Source organism: Equus asinus, chromosome 7, assembly GCF_041296235.1.
Source record: "Equus asinus isolate D_3611 breed Donkey chromosome 7, EquAss-T2T_v2, whole genome shotgun sequence".
Classification (NCBI taxonomy): domain Eukaryota; kingdom Metazoa; phylum Chordata; class Mammalia; order Perissodactyla; family Equidae; genus Equus; species Equus asinus.
The window spans coordinates 54,119,647-54,138,181 of record NC_091796.1 but is presented as its reverse complement, the minus strand read 5'-3'; the positions used below and the strand labels follow the sequence as shown (position 1 = coordinate 54,138,181).

Here is an 18,535-nt window from a genome sequence, read left to right as displayed (position 1 = left end):
TGCCTCAGCGTGGTCTGATGAGCAGTGCCATGTCCGCGCCCAGGATTCGAACCAACGAAACACTGGGCCGCCTGCAGCGGAGCGCGCGAACTTAACCACTCGGCCACGGGGCCAGCCCCAACATAACTGTATTTTTGATGTCTGCTCCAGTCCCCAAGAGTGGTAACTCCCTAACTGAGTTCATCATTACAAACTAGAGCAGCAGCATGGCACGGTGGTGAACAGCTAGGAAGCTGAAGGCAAACTACGTGGGTTCAGACTCTGGCAACAGCAAACTGAATGGCTAGGGACTTAAGCAGGTTACTTAACTTCTACGCCTCAGTTTTCTCATCTATGAAATGCGAGAAGAATGACAAATCTTAGCTCATAGGGTTGTTATAAAAATTCAAAAGGGCTAGAAGAGTGCATGGCACTTAATATATTATATAAGTGCTGGGGGGAAAAACAAAAAAAACCTCTCACTGCTACAAAATGGTCAGTAAATATGGGGCAATTTAGAAACCTGAAAATTAACCTATCTATACTCTGAGACGTGTCATCTTCTCACAATATGCGTAAAATTATTTCAATATCTAGGAAAGTTGGTTCTTTAAAACTGCCAAATATCTAAAGCATTCTTTGTGTCACCGTTTTAAAATAGCTAGCCAAAATAATTAAACTGCTATGTATTAAAGGCTGAAGACAAAAAGGACGTCAAAGACAAATTTCCCTTGTAGGAGAATGAGCTTAGAAAGCTGATAATGGTTTTTCTTGATTCTTAACTGAATGAATACTTAAGAGAACATATTTGCATTAAGAACGAGGCATACAGTTGGTTTCTCTTGGGCACTTTCTAGCTTTGTAAGATCTTAAATTGTATCTCCACAAGTCTGTTGGATTTGATGTGATATTTTTTCTCCTTGGTTAAAAAAATTTCAATATTAAAATTTATTGTAAATACGCTATTAAAATTTAGAGCAAAAGTATTCTTCCTTTGAGACATACACTGTGGCAAAGTTATAGATAGGTTAATGACAATTTTAGTCTGTGGTAAAGTGTGAAATGATCATGCCTAAATAATGTTTCAGAAAATTAAAGAATAATGACACGTAGAAGAGGGGGAAAAACCACTTCACATTTGAAAATGAAATACAATAATAAAACGCATTTTAATAGTTATATATAAAGTTTCAATATAAAAGTACACAATTTCTCAAAAGTCTCCAGACTGTTTTTCACCTAAGCACTAAAAAAAATTAACTAAAATTGACACCAAATTACAAGTTTTAAGTAGCATTTCAACATTTCATTTACATGCTACTGTCTTCGTCCTTAATGATTTCTACCTTTAATATACAGGTTCTACTTACCATTTCTACATATTTTTCAATCAAATATTATTCACTGAACTTAAAAAGCGTGTACAGCAACAACTAGCTCTAAAGATAACACTACAAAAATCCCTTCAGGCCTTTATCTATGTAAAATAGCATTATCCATAATATTTTTTACCAAGAAAGAATCAGCTTATGAAATATATTTTGGCAATGGAGGGATTTTACTTGTTCCTATCTGTGTAAAGACTGTCTTGCTACTAGCCAGGATGATTTTTCCCTCTTTCCTTTTTTCTCTGCAGTGCTTCTAACTATAGTGACAGCCGCATCAGGCTTTCCTAGTCTCGGCGCAAGCTCAGTGAAAATCTGGGAAATGTAAGTGGAAACATGAGAGACCGCTTTATTTGGCAGTGCTTTAAAAAAAAAAAAAAAAAAAAGGGCAGGACAAATGGCAAAGCAGTGTTTGGACCGCAGGATGAACAATCAATAGGCAGAAAGCAAGATAGAGGCTTCCTCAGCTTTTGGATCGACAATCGACAGCTGAGAGACTATTTTTTGCTATGGTTGACTAAATATGGTCAGGGAAGAGAGAGGCACAAGAGAGCCTGTTTGCCTGGGAGTGCATGTTTCAAATGCTTAGCTGCCTATAAAGCTGTAACAGTTTAGCCTGTGGCCACTGAGGGAAGAATATAAGTTAAGCTCTGTAGTGACCATGTGGAAGTCCTGACCTTGCTTGCAGACTTGACCTCTGGATATGACAAGGTAGCTTCAATATAGATCTACCATTTAATCCTGGAAATTAAAAACCAAAACAATCTCAGAGCAAGAAAGATGCAGACTATTTCCTGAGAAGTCAGAAGAACCCAATGTGCTCTGGTGGGCGAAGGGAAACAGGGTGAATGTTGAGTTACTTGGGGGAGTGAGGTGCGTTTTGTTCTTTGGTTTGTCTTTTTTAGATTATAAAATTAACTTCCTCTGAAACTTTTCCCCTCTTCTGAAGCATTTCATCTGAAAAATAAGTGAGGTTCATTTTCTTGGTCATTGTAGCAACCTTCCTTGGTTGCTTAACTTTCTATACAGCAGATACAAGGTACTCATACCTGTGCAATTAATATGACATTCCAAATCAAATGGCCAAGGTTGATTCAATTCTATTGTAGCGTTTTTTTTAAAGTAAGGGAAGGGAGAGGGAAAGATGGCTGATTTATTTTTGTCTGCTCATTTGTTTTTCAAATCTATCTTAAAAGGTAAGGTTCTGTGATCATGATACTTCCCCCTCACTTCCCCCAGCTCATGAAAAGAAGTGCTGAATCAGCGAACAGAGTGAAGAAACAATCAAGATGAGATGGCTGCTGCTGATGTGACTCTCTGGGTCACTCTCTCTCTCCCTGCTGCAAATGCTGCATGACACTAAGCTTACAGGTAACAGAGCAGAAGGCCTGTACTTTTAAGGATGCTTACGACTTCCTGCATGCTTATCTATTATTGACTCGATATGTGTTTTTATTGTTAAATTAAATTCTATCTGGGCATAGCCTAATTTCACAGTTCAAGCAGAGAGCTTACGTAGCGTAAAAAGGAATGTTGTTCAAGTATCACAGCTGATAACTCTGCATCTCAAAAATGCACAAATCCCTTACTGTCATTTACGTTATTAAAGATTTAGCCTTTATTGTTTCAGATTAAATGGTGATTTTGCATCCCTCATAAATCACATCCTGCTTCCAAAGCATGCCATCTTTTAAAAACTATTAACTGTCTATTTCAAGCTTTAGTCAACCAAGAAACTTGGCAGATCTCAAAATACTTTTTAATGCTTACTCTTAGTTGGCCACAAAAATAAATCAGAATGTACATGGTGAAACTCTAACGCTGCACTGCTGGAACTGCTCTAGTCCTGGGCTGTCCACTGCTACGTTCTGATTTGCTCTCTATGAGCTGCACTAGCTTTTTACCACAGGCTGCAGAAATTTCCCTGCCTTTTTTCCCCTCCTTTCCCAAATCTGAACATTTCTTACAGTATCCTTTTAAATTAACCTTTTAATATCACAATAATTAAAGGCGATATACCAACTATAATTTCTTTTCATGCTGAACAATCAAGCTAAAATCCAAGTACTCATAGGCTAACACTTTTCAGTTCTTTTAAGTGAGATTTTGGAAAAGTTCTCTGTCCTGGTAGTTACCCTTTATATTAAAAAAATTAAAGAACTAAACTTACCAAAATTAGATATTTATACATTTATTTGAATTTACAATTAACCTAAACAGAAGCACCAAAGTGCAAAATTCAGGTTAAGTAACTAATAAAGACAAAGGAAACAACAAAGAAGTTTTCAAATGATCATGAATTCTTATCTGTGACCTTAAAAAAACTAACAAAAAATTCATCATCTTTAAAAATTCACTTCACTCACACTCTAAGATATCTAGTTTGTAAAAAGAATTTTCACTGAATTAATTACTATCTATTTGTAGGTTTCAGAAGCAAATTACAAAATATGAAGAAATTCGCTCTGACGACTATCAAGATACACTACACCAGTCTTACCAATTTCTGAAACACACTGCAAAACTCCACCGATTCTACGAATCTCTTGCAAAAAGAACCAAACCAGGACAAAGTTCAACAGATAACTGGTCACTGTTTAGAAGTATATGTCCACCAAGAACAAGGAACCATAAATGGCACTAATAATGTCATGCTTCAGGTAAATCTGTCATCAAGTTTAGTCTTTGACAGTCTCTGCAAATGATCTACCATTGTTCTACATCTGTAAGCTGAATGTTTTACTAACAAATGGGAAAATAAAACATTTCATGTTTTTACAGCTAAGAACTTAGTAATACCTACTCAGAGTACATACTTCTTTATGTACCCATATGAACATACAATGCTATGGAATGTAAAGAAGTATGTATTTTTGGTAGGCAATAAACTGCCAGGAGGGAACTAAACTGCCCCTGCTTCTTTCTAGGTGAATGACCTTCATACGAGAAATTAACCTAGCATCAAAGAGACGACCTTTGGTAATACTAACACCATTAAATGTACCTACTACTTACAGATGGAAACTAAATGTCACTAAGATTTACATTTTGTGAAGAAAGAGAGTTCTACTGACATAGATTTAAAATCATCACGAAACTCCTTTTAAATCTTTTAAGTTTAAAACATACTACATTTTACATTTTTAAATTAAGCACTCATGATTAAAAATTTGAACACAAAGGAGAAAACAGTATTACTAGCACAAAAGAATGAGGGATACACATGACCTATCTTCTGTTTCCACAATTTGACCTTTATTTAATTATGTCATATTAGTAGGGTCGACTGATCTGTTAAGAAAAACAAGATATAACAAAAGCTGACCTCATTTACATTTTTACAGCTATTGACATTTTGATAAATTTATCATTTAATAATATTAGAGGGATTTCTGAAGCAAGTTTTGTAAAACGGTTTTCTTTTTCGAAAGCTATATGTCATAATTCTAAGACTATCTTTTAAGTAAAATTCCACTCCCAAAGAAAAAAGAAAAGTGGTCCTTGTCCTCTTCAAGTTTATCAGATCCTTAACCCAGTCTCCACTTTAAATGCTAAGTTAGTACTTAGAATAAATTAAAACATAAGATTGACGCATGAAAAATGAAAAAATTTGGGCCACAGCTATAAGTCAACAGGGCATGTTGGTAACAGACTGGCAAATATTTTTTTAAAATTTAATTTATTATCTATATTATCCTTGAATTTACTTTCTCCAAAGGGGACACACAAAATGAAAACACTATAGTCAAGAAATCAATTTACACAGATAAAATAACCATCTTTTATTGGTATTATGCAACTACAATTCAATTTTTATAAATGTGATAGATCCACTATTTATAGTATGTTAGAAATATCAAAATACTTTTTATACAAAATTTATTTTGTATAACATTTATATATTAATAAAATTATACATAATAGATACTAGCAACAACTTATAAGCAGTATCTGTTTTAAGCTATGATAGACTTAGAAAATACAAATTCTAATACTAATATTCATATATCCTAATCATTTCTTACTACAAGTATTATTTCAACTGGAATATTTAAATGTGTGTAAAAAGCATAATCATTTTTAAAATTTTTTGTGTCACAAGTTGAATAGAAATGGCTAGAAGGTTAACTATAGTTACTTTTCTCTCTGTTTAATAAGATAACTAGATAGTTAACTGTCAAAAGATGATTTTCATTTTATCAGCAAATTATAAAGAATGAGAGAATGACTATTAGATACGGTAGCATATAAATTATTGTATGTTTACAGAAATTATAAAAAGCTCATTATTTAAAAATTGTATATTTTCAAAGAAAAAAATAGTTCAAAGCTTAACTCACTGAAGCATAGCCGTTTTCTTTTTGGTCATCCACAAACAGAATGGGAATGCTTCATATTCCATTCAAGTTTAACTGTACATGCCCTAAATACCAAAATCTGAAAATACATATCTCAAAAGTAGAGATTCCTCTATAAAACTACTCAAAGGGTATTACTATACCCATGTTTTATAATGAACAACTATATTCGTTATTCTATAGGTATAAAGGTTTTTAATAATTACTTTAAAATACCTCAGCGCCTAAGAATCCTGTGGCTATAATATTAAGAGTATATAATCCTTAGAAAAACAAAATGACAGCATCTGTTATTCATTTAAAAAAAAATAAAATTCTCTACTGACTCTAGTGTTTACAAGTTTAATTTAACACATCTAAGAGTACTTTCAATCACTCCAAAATGTCACACCCATCACTTAGATCAGCTGTTCATTTTTAACTGAGTACATATTAAACCCTGGGCATCTGCTGACACTGGTGTAACTCAAACATTTCAATGTCTCTCTGACAGGGATAACAGATGCTGACATTATCAAATGCTGTACTATTTTTTTTTTCCATGGCCTCTCCTTGCCCCGATATGGCCAGTATACGAAACTGAAGTGCTATCCAAAAGGACACTTGAGCAACTGGATCTGCTAAACAGCTCCCCTGTAACTAGTAAAAATAGAAGCCAGTTTTACTGCTATCTTCAGCACTTAAGTCCAGGCAATTTAACACCTGCTTCACTTCTATTAGAATAAATGATGGAAAGAACTGTAGTTACATTAATTTCACCAATAGCAAGATACTTACCAACCAACAGATGCAGAATATACTTAATATGAGAATTGTTTGAATACTGCCTGAATTAGTGTTGACCTTCTCCCAGTTTAGTTCCAAACAGTAACTATTTCTTTACTCTTTACATTTCACTGGGAGCATTTACCTTATAGGCAAACTATAATTTCTCAAACTTTTATTTTAAGCAAGTATATTTCAGAAGAAATCCCTTCTCAATATTGAAATGCAACACTGAAATCACATTATAACAAAAACCTGCTATACTGAGTTTTAATGGCAGATTTTAACATTCAAATTCATGGATTGTAGCTAACCACCACAAGTCCATGTATTATTAAGCTGAGAATGAGAAGTAACTAAGCAATCTGTACCCAAAATGACAGAGAATTCAGTCAATGAAATAGATCTTTAAAGGGTTAAATTACTAACCGATGATTAGTAACACTACATAAGCAAAAACAAAGAAAAATAAGCTGGCACACATCGTAGTTCCTTTCAACACAAGTCCAAGGAATACACTGACTACACGTGTGATCTATTTATAAACCAAAGGGCAGAGGTACTTTCTTAAGGCCACTCATATTCCTCCACCCCGTCAGCAACTTGCTATTAGTCCTCAAGTAAAACACCAAAAAAAGCAGCAGCGGTAGAAAAGTATGACTAGCAGTACTCTTCCCTAACCTATTAGCTTATTTACTTGGTTTACTGCCTTGAGATAAATGGAAAACATCACTCTGAAACACATCAAGGTCTATTTGTTCCTTTAAATGTTGTTGGTTTTGAAATAGGTTTACTGTCTACATTTAAGAATTAAGCAAAGGTGTCCAAAAAAAGGATGTACATTGATAATTCTTTAATGCATTAACAATGTATTAAATGGTAAAGACTTCTGCACTATTAGAGTAGGAAACAGTAGGAAAAGTGTGTTTAAAATAGAAAATTTTACATTCAATGACTGAAGTACCAATACGAGAATCTCTAACATTAGTAGATGGTCCATAATCATAATTTTACAAATAAAATGCATTTTAACTGTTCTGGATCCCAAAGTGGCAGCACTGCAATGCTTTGCTAGAGCTGGTAAAATGGAACCAAATCGCCTCTTCAATGGATTTGGTCCCCTTCAACCAGCTGTAGCTATGCATTGATTACTACAGGACAACCAAGCGTTTGCATTTCCGAATATCAATCGGACATCAACTAATTTCAACTTATTTAAATTATTCAGACTGTGGTTTAAATCAAATAATTTGTTCCTGTTAATTCTACTTGGAAAAGTCATTATGGTCAACAATGTTTATAAAAAGCTTTATGAAAAATATGTGGATAACTTAAGGATTTCAAATAAAACAATTATACTTATATATGGTCTCTTGGTATTAAATTTCTTATCCTTTAGAAAAGAAATGGTAATGAAATCTAGACTATGCCACATAATAATAATAATAAAAAACTTCCTCGAAAGGAAGAAAATATCTGGGAAGATCACCTGAAACCATAACGGGAATGCCACAGTGTGGTTCACATGGACATGTGCATATTTTAAATTTAAAGAAAAATATAACATTATATAAAATAATACCCTAGAAACGTTGGGTCACTATCTTTCATAGGATTGGCTTTAATTTTACTGCTATTTACCTGAATATTGATGGGTAAAGTGAAAAAGGAGATGATAACGCAGAATATCTTGTAAAGAGACAAACAGTAACTATCTAATTTTTCTAAACCTGAACCAAAAGTTTTTAATCCTCAAAAAACAAAGAAAATGCTAAGCACTGCTACGTTTTACTCGTGTAGATATTTTAGCTCTCCATCCTTGTTTCCATCAGTTGTAAAATGATGACCTCTTCTTTTTTTTTTTAAAGATTGGCCCTGAGCTAACATCAGCTGTCAATCTTCTTCTTCTTCTCCTTCTCCCCAAAGTCCCGCAATACATACTTGTATATTCTAGTTGTAGGTGCTTCTAGTTGTGGCATGTGGGACGCCGCCTCAGCATGGCTTGATGAACAGTGCTAGGTCTGTGCCCAGGATCCAAACTGCCAAAACCCTGGGCCGCCAAAGCAGAGCACACAAACTTAACCAGTCGGCCACGGGGCTGGCCCCTGAAGATCTCTTCTAATAATAACATTCTACAACTCTCCTCACTCTGTCTTCTTTGTCCTTCACAAAAAAATATATACACACAAGCCTCTCTCTGAGTGGAGAGAAATGAAGGAAGAGGAAAAAGAAAAGTGATCCAACATCCCCCTAATTTTCTTACTGACTGCAATAAAACTACAGATATGTAATGTTCTTTAACAGAGACAAACATTCAGAATTAACGAAGGGTTACTGATGGCAAGTAGTATTAGAAACCCGGATGTTCACACAATCCTCAACTTCTGACCACTCTTCTATTTTAAAGCAAAAACCATCCCCTAAAAGAATGTGGGCAAAAGAAGGTATATGTAAAAAAAATCTTACCACTTCATTCAAGTTAATAGGCCACTTTGCTCATATTAATTACATCTCAGTCACATTCAATATATTTATATATTACAGGGTACATAGTGTTTGAGAGTAGATGTATGTATGTATGAACACATATGAGAGAAAACGGACATACTACAAGTATTCTATCATTTAATAGACTCTGAGCTACTTTTTACAGACAGTCACAGACTGCATAACAACATTTTGGTCAACAATGGACTGCACATATGACAGTGGTCCCATAAGATTAGTATCAAATAACCTAGGGGTATGAGGCTACCTCATCTAGGTTTGTGTTAAGTACACTCTTATGATGTTCACACAATGAAATCACTGAATGACACCCCCTTCATTAAACAACACACATGACCATAAAGCACTCAGCATGTTCAGAGTTTATAAGAAAAGGGAAACATTAAACACCAAGATATGGTCCAGATTATCAAATCTTCCTATATTCAACACTGTCTCATTTACCAGACTATATTTCAGAATTTAAAAAGTTAAAGGTATCATAACATTCTAGAGGGAAAATATGAGTTGCTCACATATTCAGCAAGATTTAGTAGGTGTCTTTTGGGAACAGACAGATAAGAAAGAAAGAAATGCCTGTGAAGTTATCCTAGCACTAACCTGAAATCATAACACGTATATCACATCATGTGGTTGACTCATATTTTACTGTTACTTTTCACATTTAATTTATATTAAAGAAAAATTTGTAAATAACATTATATAAAGTAACTTTATAATATTATCAGCACCTCCAAAATACCTATCAATTGTTTTTTGCCAGCTCTGCAGAGAACAATGCTAATTTGTTTTCATTTTAGAGCTTAGAGGGAGCTCTAAAAACTAAAAGGCAGCTAAAAGTGCAACATCCTCACAAAAAGTATCTGCGTAATGTGCTGATTAATGCTAATCCAAAGATATTTAGTTTTCATTTTTAACAATAGAAATGATTTCTGCTATTCATTTAAATCTGAAATTTTAACCATATACAAAAAGAAAAAATAATATGGCTAAACTCTAGGGAAAACATCCCTATAAATATCAACTATCAGAATACGCAAACAGCATTGTTCTTAGTTAAGATTTCTTAAAATAAAAAAAAAAAGCTACTATATTAAAACATTGTAACTGCATTCTAAAATGCTCCAAACTTTATAAAGCATGACCAAAGCACTCAGTGTCTCATAGCAAAAACATAATTCTCTTCCACAATTCTGAAAGAAAAGAAATGGCTTATAACTTCTTTTCTCTTAATGTTTTTATTTCACTTACTGTCATATTACGAGGAAATATCAAGATTAGCTTTGAAATCTGGAATCCATATTCACCTGCAGCTTTGAAATCTAGATCTCAAAGTATATTCTTGAAAAATATAGGCTATCTAGAAATATTTTTGATGACCAGGAAAACTACATTTTCTTTTAGAAAAGCATATTCAATAATTATTAACTCTACTGTGTTATTGACTTATTGCTGAAGAATTATTATTAACTAAAAGAAAAGCTAGGGAATAGAATAATACTTAAATTCCACATGTGTACACATGCACATACAAATTTTGGAAATTTCTCCAAATTACTAACCATAATAAATCAAAACAATTACACATAAATATTTGTGCTGGTATTAAATTATACTCACAATAATGTAAATAATTTATTGTAGAAAAAATATACACATTCTAATTAAAAAAACCCTCAAAAATAGCTAAGAATCATACTAACTAAAGTGCCATCAACTGCAATTAAAATTGACTATACATAAAGTCAACTAAGCCAAGAATCCTGAAGAAGTATAACTGCCACACAAAACAAAGCTCACAAACAACAAATTAAAATGCTACAAGGTCATAGGCTAAGTTACATAAATTATAAAATTTTTATAACAAAGGAGAAAATGTTAGCACATCTGTTAATTATATTCAATATTTTATCTAAAAATGCTAAGTTCATCAGGTTCTGGAAATAATAATGTACTATATCTGGTTTTCTCAAATAAGTGTTAAGGGCAAACACTTTTTTTAAAATTCTGAGTACACCAAAAACGGTTCCTTCTGTCTTATGACATTACTAGTCAGCACAAGGAAAGAAGAGCCAATTTTAAGAATAAGAAATTTGATAAGCAAAAAAGAACTCAAAACAACCCAACTTGTAATTACAAATGATATAAAAGTTGTGTCATCTTCTGATACTCTTTAGTGTCCAATTAAAATCACATTCTCTATCTGGCAAGCTACATAAAATGTCTTAAGGAAATAGGAACAAAGAAGTCATGTAGCTTCAAACTAAAGCACCACTTTGTTGTAGAATGAATTTTTTTTTTAAATATCACACGACACCAATTACCTGGTTGGAGGAGTCACTGTTATAAATTTTCAGAGGAATTCTCAAGAAGTGAAGAAACCGAGGTAGTGTATTTTCTCCTCCTTGTATACACTTAGCATTATTAAATATACTGTGCCTACTCCCAAAAAAGTGAAACAATCCAAAATATTTGAAAGTTACTCATTTCCTAAACATTCCAATTTTCAGCATATCTTAAACTTTATAATTTAATACCGTAACCTAAATAAATTCCCTCAATAAAATCTCTCTCTGACCATTCTAATCTGAAGTAATCGCTCTGTTTGAACTAAGAGTTTTTCTACAGAACTTATTTTGTAATTTATCATAAATATTCTTGTGATAACTAACACTGTGCTATCAAATTAAGACTAACACTTACTCAGTCCCTACTGGAGTGAAAGCATTGTGGGAAATATACAGATGAATACGAGGGCCCACAATTTTAAAAGAAACATAAAAAGGCACATACTAAGGTACAGCACAAAGTAGATTATAAGTGCAATAAAACAAGAACACAGACAAGGAAGTACAGGGCAGAAAGAAAATAATTTCAGTGATGAGATCTAGGAGTTGTGGAAGAAAGACGGTTAAGATAAAGGGGATAAGGACATCCTGATGAAAGAAAATGCTCAAATAAATGAGAGAAGAAAGCTGACAGACTATTTTAGGAAAAGAGTGTAGTGTAATGTAGCTAAAGGGCAAGGTGGGCAGAGAGCTTTTAATTAGTGGGAGATAAAGTTAGGAAGACAGGCACAGAACACACCAGAAGTGGGTCTGAATGCGAAGTCAAGGTGCACAGATTTTATTCCACGTACAATAGGAAGCGACTGAAGATTTTGAAACAGGAGAGGGGAGCTATTAGATCTGCGCTTTTAGAATGACAATTTGGGAATTGCATGAAAGTTAAATCAGAGATAAGACTGAAATCAGGGAGAACAATTAGAAAGACACTGTAATGGTCCGGGTAAAAGTGGTGAGTGCTTAGGTCAGCAACAATGGAAATAGAAACGGAATGGGTTGAAAAGACTTGTAGAATAAATGGAATTTTAGAACTAACTGGAAGTTCAGAATTAGTGACAGAGTAGTCCAAGATAACCCTAAACAAAGAAGCAGCAAGGGGAGTGATGTATTAATACATTCTTACTTAAATCATTCACTGTCATGTGTTTCAGTCTTGCCTCACATATAGACCATAATACAGGAAAGGCAATATAAAGTGGTTAAGAACCACGATTCTAAAGTCAGATAGGCCTAGCTCAAGTTCCAGCTACTCTGCTAGTCAACTGTGTGATCTTGTCTAAGTCAAGCCATCTCTTTGTAAGCCTCACATTGTCATCTATAAAATGAGGATATTAACACCTACCTCAAAAAGCTGTTCAAAGGATTAAATGAGATAATGCATGTTAACCACTTAGTAGAGGCCTGGCATGTGTTAAGCGCTATCGCCATCATCATCATCAACTTCTATTTGAAAAGCAGGGCACATATAATACTGTTTTCTCTCCTTCATAATGTCAGTACGAAGTGTTCAAATATTTGTAATTTGAAAAACAAATCAAGACATAATCTAAAATATGGTCATTTATTTCATCCTACATTATATACCCATTTTTATGGGTACCAACAAGCAATAGCAATAAAATCCTTTTGTTCTCTGTGCCCACCCTCTAGTGGTGATCCTAAGAAGTTAAAAAGTAGCAAAAAGTCAGAAGGAAACATGATAGAAAAACGCAATATAGGAGCAAAGAATAAGATTCATGGTGACTATAGTTAATAATACTGTATTGTCTATTGCACGTTTGAAAGTTGCGAAGAGAACAGATCTTAAAAGTTCTCAACACACACAGAAGATCTCTATGTGCGGTGATGGACTTATTGTGGTGATCATTTTGCAATATATACATATATCAAATCATTATGTTGTATATCTGAAACTAATATAATGTTATATCTCAACTATAAAAAATTCAAGATAAACTATCAAAACAAACTTCAAAGTGAACAATTCCTTCATTCGAGATATGTAGGATTGATTGAACAGAAGACATCTAATGCAGAATTTTCTAAAATGCTTCTCAAGATAGTTATTCTAAAACATTCATTCACAGAAAGTTCTAGCTTAAGCAAAGCTAAGCATTTTCCTTTTCTGTGGGACTTTGCAGATATTTTATGAATTCTGTGACTTCCCAAAAGTCTTTCTCAAACTTCAACCATCAAATACTTTTTTCCGTACACCACCTATTATTATATCAACAGTTGGAGAACATCTACACTAAAGTATAGATAACTAATTATATTAATAAAGAATTAGATAATTTAATAGTTACTTAGCAGCAAGTTAAAAAAAATAATTACTATGCAAATGGATAACATGATTAGAGTGCACCGAGAATGATTTTGAAGAAACATAAAACTGAAGTTTAATTAAATCTTTAGAATATAAGCGAGTATTTCTGATACTTTATATCCATATTTAACATATATTTAAATAGCCATTTCATAATACTTGATTACTTTAACAGTGAGAAATATCATCATATAAAACTAATCTATTTAATGAAGACACAATTTTCACAGACCTTAAAATGACTTAAAATACCTAAGATAGCCAAAATTATTTCCTCATCAGTATCAGAAAAAGAGAACCAGCAAGAGGAAAATATTTTTAAATTGCATATAAAATAGTAAAAGGTGACATCTTTACCTGGGATTTCCTCTTAGTGCAGCGTGGTGTAGAGCATTAAATCCATTGTTGTTTGTAATGGTAACATCTGCTCCAGCTTCCAGAAGAACTGCCAGGATGTCATCACGTTTCTTACTTATTGCATCATGAAGAGGGGTATCACCTTCAGAATCCTTTTTGGGTTTTTTTAAGTTTAAAGAGACTTTCATTAGTTCTTCTTCAATCAATCATCACATATAACATTAATACTTATACTGAATTACTAAACAAAGAAACAAAAACAGAAGCTGTATCCAAAACCATGAATAAAACATGCTGTGTGTCAAATTAAAAAAATGCAGGTGGGCCAGCCCCGAGGCCGAGTGGTTAAGTTCATGTGCTCTACTTTAGTGGCCCAGGATTTCATCGGTTCAGATCCTGGGCGTGGACCTAGCACCACTCATCAAGCCATGCTGAGGTGGCATCCCACACAGCACAACCAGAGGCACTCACAACTAGGACATACAACTATGTAGTGGGGGGCTTTGCGGAGAAGGAAAAAAAAAAAGATTGGCAATAGTCGTCAGCTCAGGTGCCAATCTTTAAAAAAAAATTTTAAATAAAAACATGCAGGCAAGAAACAGCCTCATTATAGTAAATAAACTCATACTCAATCTAGATGGAGATCACAATAAACAAAGAAATATCAAAAAAGCACTCTCAAACATAATTCAGCAAATAACAAAACTTAATGATACGGAAAAGCTGTCCCCAAAAGTTCGTTAGTTTAAAATGGTCTGCTATACCATATTCCTACCATTAATTTCTGTACCCTGAAGTTCCAGACCAAACTACACCAGTCTCAGGGCCCCACAGCAATGAGTCAGTGGTTCTCAACCTCGGCTGTGCTGTAGAATCTGCTGGGGAGCTCTTAAAAACCCTGATACCCAGGCTGTTCTTCAGACTAACTAAACCAGAATCTCTAGGGGTGAGACCCACGCATCAGTATTTTTCAGAGCTCCCCAGCTGAATATATCGTGTAGCCATGGCCGAGAATCATTAATCTAAATGTTTTCAAAGGGCAGGAAAGTAGCTAGTTACCTCAAAGTAAAACCAAATGTAGAAGAAAATTTGGCAGTCTCAGTCTGCCTTTTTTTCAAGATGACTACTTTTTTTTCATTAATCAACTAATTTAGCAATAAGCTGTTAATCATTATCAGTCATCTACACAAATGGATAATTGAGATCTCATTTTTCATAGTTTCATAAATACTATTTTCAAGCCATATATAGCCTAACCTTTGGTGTATACCACGGTGGCCAAATCCAACCTGACATCTATCTTTGCAAATAGTTTTATTGGAATACAGCCACACTTATTCATTTATGTATAATCAATGGCTGCTTTCATGCTACAATGGCAATAATGCATAGCTGTGATAGAAATCATATGAAAACCTAAAATATTATCTGGCCCTTTACAGAAAAAGTTTGCCAACTTTGCAAACTTTTGCAAAAGATTTTGCAAAAAAAAAAGTTTGCATATATTCATCCACCCACGTAAGAAATTCCTAATGCATGTTCAACCCAACAATCCACCTACTTTCCTACTATCTGGTGGCACTAACAATTTCACAGACTCCAATTTGAGACGGACTCTTAACATGGTTGGAATAAACTTCTACAAGCTCTGATCTGTCCTGCCTTTTGGTCCCCACAGTAGCTATTCAAAACCTTTATCACTCTTCTCAATTACCCTTTCTATATCTACCACTCTCCATTCAATCTCAACAGATGACTATGCCTCCCATTTCAGACCAAAAAAAAGTCAGCAGGTATAAATTCCCTCCCTCTCAACAGATTAGCACCCCCAAGTTCCTCCTCCGTCCTCCAACTCTGCCATCCACTTAGAAGCTGGCAGTTCCAAAATGGCTGAACCTCAGAAATTCTAGTCTGTAATAACCATCTAGCTGAACAAAATCTCCAATTCTTTCAGCTCTTCTCAAACCCTCAGTCCTCAGTTGTTCTTCTTCATTACTTTTCTAAGAACTATCCAGTTTAATTCACCTGGTTGCTAAAACTTTGGATGGAAAGAATCACTTCTTAGAGGACTCTTGCTTTAAAAAGTAGACCCTAGGGGCTGGCCCCGTGGCCGAGTGGTTAAGTTCGTGCGCTCCGCTGCAGGCGGCCCAGTGTTTCGTTGGTTCGAATCCTGGGTGCGGACATGGCACTGCTCATCAAACCACGCTGAGGCAGCGTCCCGCATGCCACAACTAGAAGGACCCACAACAAAGAATATACAACTATGTACCGGGGGGCTTTGGGGAGAAAAAGGAAAAAATAAAATCTTAAAAAAAAAAAGAAAGTAGACCCTAGTGTAAATCAACCGTAAAACACTACATATTTTCCAAACAGGAAATCTTCCAAGACTAGACTAATGACTAGATCAAGACTCTAAGATAAATTAAGCTACAATTAAAATAATTTAGACAGTTATGAAGTAACTATCATGAAATGCAGCCAATTACACTTCAAGGCCCCATCCCCATTCCCCAAAATAAAACTATCTACTGACACTTTCTTAAAAAAGGCTTTTCTAAGAAGGAATAGCTGCCAATTTTATTACGTTCTACACCTTTCGTATCATTTACGATGGCTGTACGAAAAAGAACTGATAACAAAGAAATGCTTCCCACAGAACCTAGTACTTCCCTTTAATAGGACTCTAGCAATACCTGCGGAACATATTTTTTTTTTTAAAGGTTTTACCTGAAGACTGGGATGACAGCCAAAATCCAATAAAGTCTTCACAACTTGAAGATGGCCTTTATTGACAGCAATATGAAGCGGTGTCTGTCGGCGCTTGTTGCGAGCATTCAAGTCAGCGCTGCCTCGGTGTAGGACCTCTATCACAGCACCTTCATCTCCAAAGGCTGCATGATGCACGGCTCTATCTCCATCTTTATCCTAAACATCAGCATTTAAACCTGACTTAGTGAATATTTTAGAAAGAAAAATAAACTTGAAGCTATAATTCACCAAGAATCAGAGTAATGTGAGAAAAGGAAACAAAATGGAACCAAGAAAATAATTAGAAATTCACTTGAATAGCAATTAACTCCAAAGATAAATGATGAACCTGGATCAATATATCACATCACACCTATATTGGACCAATAGTTTTATCAGAAGTAGTTCAATTCCTCATTACTCCTAATTTATCAGCCATGACAGTAAGTTAACGTTAGGAAAATGTTAAATTATGATACAACTGTATAAACTTTTTTCCATTTAAAAAAATTTCACGAAGAATTTTTACATTATATACCCTTTTTTATATTCTTCCATACTCCATTTCCAATTTTAACATCCAGAAGTAAGCCTGCTCTAAGATTCTCTCCAGAGCCGTGGTTCTGAACCCACGGTCCCAGGCCCTGGTGGACTCTAGTTCTTGCAAGTGGTCTGAAAATCCACATGGTACTTGGAATTATTTGAACTACTTTTCAAAGATAACACAGATAACCACTGCTGTGATTAAATACATTTAATGTGTTTAAATACATTAAAACAAACAGTTGCTGATTTCAAAATAGTTTTTGGTCTTGGCATATTTTCTCAAACAGATATTAAAAGTAAAGCCACTCATACAGGAGTCCACAACGATTTGACAACCATTCTTGAAAAGGTAGGAAACCACGATTTGGCAGTACTTCCACCTTATGAATATTTCAGCTAAACCAAGTTAGGAGTTTTCTTACCTGTCAACCTTGAGCATAAAGAAACTGGCAAACTATCACATGAAAGATTTAAGATTCAACTCGTGTGCCTCCGAGCAGCAAAAGATTTTGCAAAAAAAAAGTTTGCATATATTCACCCACCCAATATCCCAGAAAAACAAACTTTTCACACACACAAAAAAATTTGTTTTTTTCTTTGTGTGTGTGTGTATCTTAACCTCTTTAGTAACACATTGCAATATTTCAGAACCTTAGATTTAAGAAGATCTTCCTAATCTCCAAACCAGATTTATTTTCTGTTTCACTTTTTTTTTTTTGGTGAAGAAGAATGACCTTGAGCTAACATGTGTGCCAATCTTCCTCTATTTTATATGTGGGACGCCACCACAGCACGACTTGATGAGCAGTGTGTAGGTCCGTGCTCAGGATCTGAACCCAAAAACCCTAGGCCATGGAAGCAGAGCTGCAAACTTAACCACTATGCGACTTGGCTGGCCCTTCTGTTACAATTTTTAAGCCTAACTAGAGTACTCCTTCTGTTAAGAAAGGGATCCTCGGGCCTGGCGCCGTGACCGAGTGGTTAAGTTTGCGTGCTCCGCTTCGGTGGCCCAGGTTTTCACTGGTTGGATCCTGGACACGGACATGGCACCGCTCATCAGGCCACGCTGAGGCAGCGTCCCACATGCCATAACTAGAAGCACCCACAACTAAAAATACACAACTATGTACCAGGGGGCTTTGGGGAGAAAAAGGAAAAATAAAATCTTTAAAAAAAAAAAAAAAGGGATCCTCAATCCACTAGCACTCACTGAATACA

General features: G+C 34.7%; 1 protein-coding gene and 1 long non-coding RNA gene across 5 annotated transcripts in view; one reads left to right on the top strand and one right to left on the bottom strand.

The window, feature by feature from the left end:
• Positions 1 to 18,535, bottom strand: part of MIB1 (MIB E3 ubiquitin protein ligase 1) — a 138,659-nt gene that overhangs the window by 39,573 nt on the left and 80,551 nt on the right. For both annotated transcript variants that reach the window (XM_070513386.1, XM_070513387.1), the window contains exons 11-12: positions 16,751 to 16,948; positions 14,024 to 14,175 (exon numbers count right to left, since the gene is read on the bottom strand). In XM_070513386.1, the coding sequence (XP_070369487.1) occupies positions 14,024 to 14,175; positions 16,751 to 16,948 (350 nt within the window). The remainder of the gene's footprint in view (positions 1 to 14,023; positions 14,176 to 16,750; positions 16,949 to 18,535) is intronic.
• LOC106843396 (uncharacterized) lies at positions 1,894 to 17,026 on the top strand. 3 transcript variants are annotated; one of them, XR_011504520.1, is made up of 4 exons: positions 1,894 to 2,075; positions 2,604 to 2,735; positions 3,792 to 4,024; positions 16,744 to 17,026. It is a non-coding gene; the product is annotated as an uncharacterized lncRNA (long non-coding RNA). The 3 variants fall into 3 exon arrangements; XR_011504519.1 differs by having other exon boundaries at positions 1,939 to 2,075; positions 2,561 to 2,735; XR_001401192.3 differs by lacking the exon at positions 16,744 to 17,026 and adding an exon at positions 4,292 to 5,129 and having other exon boundaries at positions 1,939 to 2,075; positions 2,561 to 2,735.